At 42.6% G+C, this 6,206-nt stretch overlaps 1 protein-coding gene across 1 annotated transcript; it reads right to left on the bottom strand.

The window, feature by feature from the left end:
* Nucleotides 1-1,060: 1,060 nt before the first annotated feature.
* On the bottom strand, nt 1,061-5,884 carry LOC136541332 (glutamate--glyoxylate aminotransferase 2-like). The gene is made up of 12 exons (XM_066533167.1): nt 5,537-5,884; nt 5,303-5,420; nt 4,955-5,036; nt 4,749-4,836; nt 4,489-4,647; nt 3,765-3,938; nt 3,406-3,537; nt 2,740-2,805; nt 2,192-2,256; nt 1,962-2,053; nt 1,708-1,864; nt 1,061-1,391 (listed from the first exon to the last, which is right to left on the bottom strand). Exons 1-12 carry the CDS (start codon nt 5,717-5,719, stop codon nt 1,271-1,273), a joined length of 1,437 nt encoding a protein of 478 aa, XP_066389264.1. The 5' UTR covers nt 5,720-5,884; the 3' UTR covers nt 1,061-1,270.
* Nucleotides 5,885-6,206: the final 322 nt, after the last annotated feature.

Here is a 6,206-nt window from a genome sequence, read left to right as displayed (position 1 = left end):
GCATTCCTTGCTCACCAACAAACTAGCTAGTACACTAGTATACTGTATGTAATCCCACCCTGCTTTACTTAACATGAATGAAATAATTGATTAGTACAAGAATTCCATAAACAATATTAGTATACTATCAGACTCTTGCTTAGCAGCCATGACTAAATACTGAAAATCCGAGATGCAACTGGACCCAGGCCAGCCGACTAGCAGCACGTTCGTTTGGCTGTGACTTGTCCTAAACGATCGTAAATTTCTAGCCGGAACAGTATTTTTCTCTCACACAAACTAACCAGCAGTACTTCTTCACGAACCAGCAACGATATGAACCAGCCAACCGAACAGGCTGTAGATAGGTGCTACAGGTACACGCACATGGGTCAGGACCTTGGCCAAGTCACAAGCCAGACATGAAAAATTTGGCCTCAAAAAGTCACAAGTCAGAGATATTGAGCACCATCCAATTTCTAAGCAACGCCTGTCGGCCTGATCAAACCATCATCATATCTGTGCTGCGACTGCGAGCATTCGCCTAGAACTTCACAACTCACTGCTCCAACTCCACGATGTCATCAGAACATGTATAAGACACACTTGGTGGTCTCTGAAATCTGAATTGGTTGTACGTCTGCTCAGTCTCTGAATTTTTGAAACCACCAAGCAACCAATATAATAGGGCACATATGTACGTTTGCTGGCGCAACAACAGGCTACCACTGTAAATACAACCAAAACAACATCTATTAGCCACACCAAAACCAAATTCCCCAACTCAGCAACAGTAGATTTGTGCTGGAGGAAGCAACAACTTCCAGCAGTTATAAGAGGACAGTGTAACCAGCGGTCAATTTGCTGCGCGATCCATGCGCAGATTGAGCAACCAGCAGACAACCCTCCCCCTCCCATTAGTCCTATGAATACTGGAATGGAGGGAGCAAACAAGCTTTGCAGGCATATAGACTGTTGTCAACTGTGATAGCTGTATACTTGTATGGCAAATGGTCCAACAGCAGCAGAAGCAGCAGCATACATCTTCTAGCAGGTACAAGACAATTATATACTATGGCAGTAGAAGCAAATGGCAGACTGTTATTCAATAATAACCCACAGAAATTCCGTTCCCTATACATATCATCAAAGGCAGCAATTGCTTCTTTTTAAGAGAGTTACAACTAATCAACTTGCAATTGATAATATCTTCAGAAATGCTCCATCGCGCTGAGGCTGGAACAACGAATCTCTCAGCTGATCCTTCGTTATATCTTGTTTCTGCTCCTGTTCACATCCTGGAGTAGCCCTCGTATTGCTCCATGAATGAGTCGTTGAACTTCTTGAAGCTCGACATGATGGCAGGGAAGTCTTCCTCTGCTGGAAGGATAGTTGTCCGAAGGTGGAACACCCTGTGTTCAGAGAAAAACAACAAATCCATCACTTCAGTAACGTCCTCTCAGATTTCCTACTCTGTTGTTGTTATTTACAGACCACAGAAGAAAATCGAAGTAACATGTCTCAGAAGATACTGATAAGAATATAAAAAACTGGATGAAGGTCAAGGGCAGCAGATTCAACTACGCTTCATTCTCTTCTTCTTTTTTTTCAGTGACACAAAATGGGATGTTTACTTATGTTTCATACTATATATATTCCGTTCTGAGGTCTTAAATTTATGAAACTTCATACATCACAGATAAGTAATCAAATAAAAAAATCACTTACCCTTCCTTTTGCCCAAAACCAGAGCCTGGAACAGTGGAAATTCCTGTTGCCTCCAGGAGCTTGAGGCAGTAGAAAACGTCTGGTGCTTTGCCGGCTCTTTTTGCCGCCTCAATCGCTCTTGGTGGCAGCCGTATTTGGGGGAAAGAGTACATAGCTCCTGCAAAAATACAATCAATTGCGAGAGAATCTAGTAAGTAAGCAATAACCATACTCTAATTGCTGCAAACCAACAAAGTTTAGAATTTTGATGTTACCTTCTGTGAAATTGCACACGACATTTCGGCAACTGTTGAAACCATCTGTCATCATGCGTGCTCTCCTCCTCAAAGATTCATGGACGTACTTGCTGCAACATCATTTGGAGCCACATCAAACATCAAACTTAAGAATGTACAAAAAAGACAAATAAGTATTCAGTATCCCGCATAGTTTTTCAACTGAAACTGGATGCAGACTAAAACTTCTGAGGGGCAGTATGTTTAACCTTTCAGCAGTGAACTTGGGGTATGAGACATCTCCAGGTTTAGGAGGGTTAATCATTACTCCCATCTGTAAAAGGAAAACTTATTCAGAACCCCCTTTTTTCCAGAAGCAGCTATTCAGAACTGCTTTGTAATTTGGTAAAGCAAAGAAACGAAGCTTCAAGCAAATTAGCATAGCTTGAACTGAATTAGGTTAAGAAAAAATGGGGTAGGTCCAAAGAATGAAAAAAATGCATATAGTAATAACCTGTACAGCATTGCGGGTTAATGTGAACGAACAAACTTGTCAGTAAACAAACCACAAAAAAGAAGAGATTATTTAAGATGCTCAATCAATTATCTGCATTCTATAACTATACCGATCCAAAGAAATTTGTAGAATTTGCTTGATGCTTCATGAATAAAATCAGTGATTGACATAATTTGAATCTGAAAACTTCTAATTGAGGTCCCGATATGAATCCAAACATATGTCATTCCAAAACAGAGTACCAGGTTTAGTGAAGGGAAAAATAATAAAGAATCAAACATTGAGCAGTGTTTCACTTACAAAAATTTGCCCAGGAACATTTGGACTCAGTGATATTGATGCAACCTTGTAGATCTCATCTACTGTCTGCAAGCTCAAATCAACAGAGTGGTTAGCATCAGACCTTGAACATTATATTCAGAAAATGACCTTCAAAGTGCCTTTTTGTACAATAGAGTCTAGCATAATCCTTATTTAAGTGCCTAGCTTGTTTCAAGGGAAAATCTTAACTGACAAAGTTTAAAGGTTTCCAGAGCGTTTAACACTACTCTGCAGTTTAGGCTGGACAAGGAAGCCAGTTGTAAATGTACATCGTGGTGGCATAAATATGTAACTCCAGTAGACCCTACTGATTACTCTAAAGTTTCCAAAAGTTTGTCAAAGGAGACTTTGGTAAAAGTAAGACATTGATGCAACAAATGTAATAACAGCACTCTAGTCAGTTGGATGGACCATTGGCCCAAATTGCATTGTGCAAGATATTCACAATTAACAAAGTTAAACGGCACAGCAAGATATTCACAATTACTTAATGTGTTTGCAGCTGGGTGTGAACAATTCAATATTTTCGAATATCCCATTTACATCTTTTCATACACTCATTGTCTCATTGACTTTACGTAGCTAGGAACTTTTCAATGATACTTGGGACAAGTGACATTCTGACATGCTGCAATGAAATATTACCTTTGGAGGAAGATTTGTCATTTCAAAGTATCCACCACGTTGTCCACACTCTCCCCAGTTCCCTTTGGACACAGTGTGGAAAGAAACAAGCTGAAGCTCCCTGCTTAGTGGCGGACCCATGTCGAACATAACCTGGAAAAAGTCGAGAAAGGCAACATCAGCAGCGAGTTTTGGAATTCCCAACAATCTTTTAGTGTACCATGTTAGAGAGATAATCTTTTATTTTTAGTTCTTAATATATTGTCCATATTTGGTTCTAAGGGATGTTTTGGGGAGCCCAAATATGAAAACCATAAGCTTAAGTCAAGTTGCAACCATGAGTTCATGACAAAGAATCATTGGTCAGAAAACAAAAGTACCTTTCTTGCGCTTATAAATGGGCGCTCATCTTGAAAAATGTTCTGCTGATACACTTCATCTGCAAGCAGAACTAAGTTTTCATGGTAGCAAAATTGCAGAACTTCCTTTATATTCGCTTCACTAAGGCATTGGCCAGTGGGATTTCCTGGATTTATAATCACCATTGCTCGAACCTAAGCATCATAGGTAAGGAAAAGGAAAAGATCAGAGCAGAATACATATATAAAAAGGCCCCATTTTTACATGAGTAGTATTGAGTATTGACTGTGTGATCATCAGAGTGGAATACATAAAAAGAGAGAGAGAGAGAAAGAGACCACATTTTTACATGAGTGGCATAACTACGATGGTTTCAAAAAGATAAAAAGAACCAAGAACTGCAAGAAGCTGAAATGATGTTTAGTGATCAATATTAATCATTAAGACCAAAATTCTACATGCTACCTGTTAGTTGTTAGGTGATCAATACCAAAGGCCTCCTACAAGTTTGCTGGACATGACAAGTTGTTGAACAAACGAAATGCTGGAAATTGCTCGATGAGACTAGAATCAATCAATGATATGGTGTTGACATTTTACTTGGTATCACTTTCTGTATCCATGAATATGTAACTACAGATGGGCAAAGGCAAGCTCATAATGGCATGTGCAAAAATTGCAGAAATCATGTAGCAAGAGAAGGGAAATTTTGATTAGCACAATGATGACTAATAAAACACTCACTGTGATTCCCTTTGACCGTGCCTCCGCCACTGTTTGTCGGATATTTACAAAGTCAAGGCTCCAGTTAGCCTCTTCTTCCAAGTAGTACGGGACCAGAGAACCACCATAGAGGGAAATGGAAGCAGAATAAAGTGGGTATTGAGGAACAGGGACCAAGATCTGCCACAGAAGATTTATCAACAAAATTAGTCTTTACTCTTCAGTAGAAATAGCATCAGATCGATATGTGGAAAGAGACATGTTTTGAAGAACACTCATACCCCATCCCTCTCGTTTCTGATGATGGTGTTCAGTATTTGCATCACACCTTGGCTGGCACCATCTGTCAGGTAAATGAGTTCTGGATCACTGCGGTAATAAGTAGAGCATAGAAGCGTTAGAGATAAAATGGTCTACAGCTCTTATACAATTAATTTTCAGCAGTTCTTTCTAAAAAAGCAAAATTTTCAGCAGTAAAGATTTCAACGTCGGATATCCATCGCGCTTGTGGATGAAGTCAGCAACTTCCTTCCTAATTCCAGGGATACCACGGGAATCACTGTACGCACCTGATGGTCAGATGAAAAGTTTGGTCAGAGTACTCATAATCTCATATGACTATGAACCTACCACAACACATACAACTGATAAAAGTAAAAAGTTACTTCTTTTTTCGATTATTCAGACTGCAAAAGGTACACTTTGTGCTCGTTATGAACCTTGCAGGAAGACAACATTAATCAGGATATGGATATGATAATTCTAGGAGACCTAAAACAAATGGCTCTTGTTTTATTTCCCCAAAACAAGATCACTGTATGGTATGGTAACGCACCTAGACCGCCCGGCGTCATGGCGAGATAGTGCTTGGCCCTAGCGATGGCATCCGCCGGGAACATGAGGCCGACGTGGGGATCATCGAGGAGGAACGGAGCCTGGCACAGCGCCACCACCTGCGCACGGGATGCAGTAGTCACACACAGGGTTCAGCCGTCTGGGTAAGAATAGAAGGCGTCGAACAACCAACTCCATGAGGATGCGATGCGAAGCGGAGATGGATGGTCCTGACCTGGCGCCCGAAGGTGAGCGGCTTCTGGCCGAGGGCGTGCGGGTTGCCGACGTTGGTGAAGATGATCTTCTTGCCCTCCTTCTGGAGCTCGGAGGCGCGGAGGTAGAGCTCCCCGCGCACCGCGTACCGCACCTTCTTGACGTTCTCGTTCAGCTCCTCGTAGTCCAGCGGCTTCCTCGCCATCTTGCCCCGCTGCCGTCACTCCTCCGCCGCCGTTCCCCTTCCTCCCGTGGAGTGGCGGGTGGACTGGATGGATGAGTCACGGGCCGCGGGGAGAGAATGGGGAAGGCAGGTGGGGACAAAAACCAGGAAGCAGGGGAGCAGGTGAGGATTTGTACTCTACTACTGCTGACTGCTGTCCGTCGTGCCTCGTGCGTGTGCGTGTGGGTGGAGGAGGCCGGAGATAGAGAGATTTGGAATATATGGACTTGTCGCTTTGCGGCCGTGCAGATTGATTCATCGGCGGATAATGTGGAAACGAGAACGGATGGATTAGTATTTTTCGTTTTCTTGGCGACGAAATTGGCAGGGGAGCGAGAATTTTGGGTGGCGGATCAATGGCCACTGGTTGGGTTATCGCCTCGCCCGGTCGCCCTGCGGTGGAGAGGCCCCCGCCGACGAGACGACGAACCGTGCCGCGGCACCCTGACCCTGCAATGCCAATAATGCA

The sequence above is a fragment of the Miscanthus floridulus genome, chromosome 3 (assembly GCF_019320115.1).
Source record: "Miscanthus floridulus cultivar M001 chromosome 3, ASM1932011v1, whole genome shotgun sequence".
In the NCBI taxonomy this organism is placed as follows: domain Eukaryota; kingdom Viridiplantae; phylum Streptophyta; class Magnoliopsida; order Poales; family Poaceae; genus Miscanthus; species Miscanthus floridulus.
Note: the sequence above shows the minus strand (reverse complement) of the source record. Positions and strands in the feature narration are given on the sequence as shown.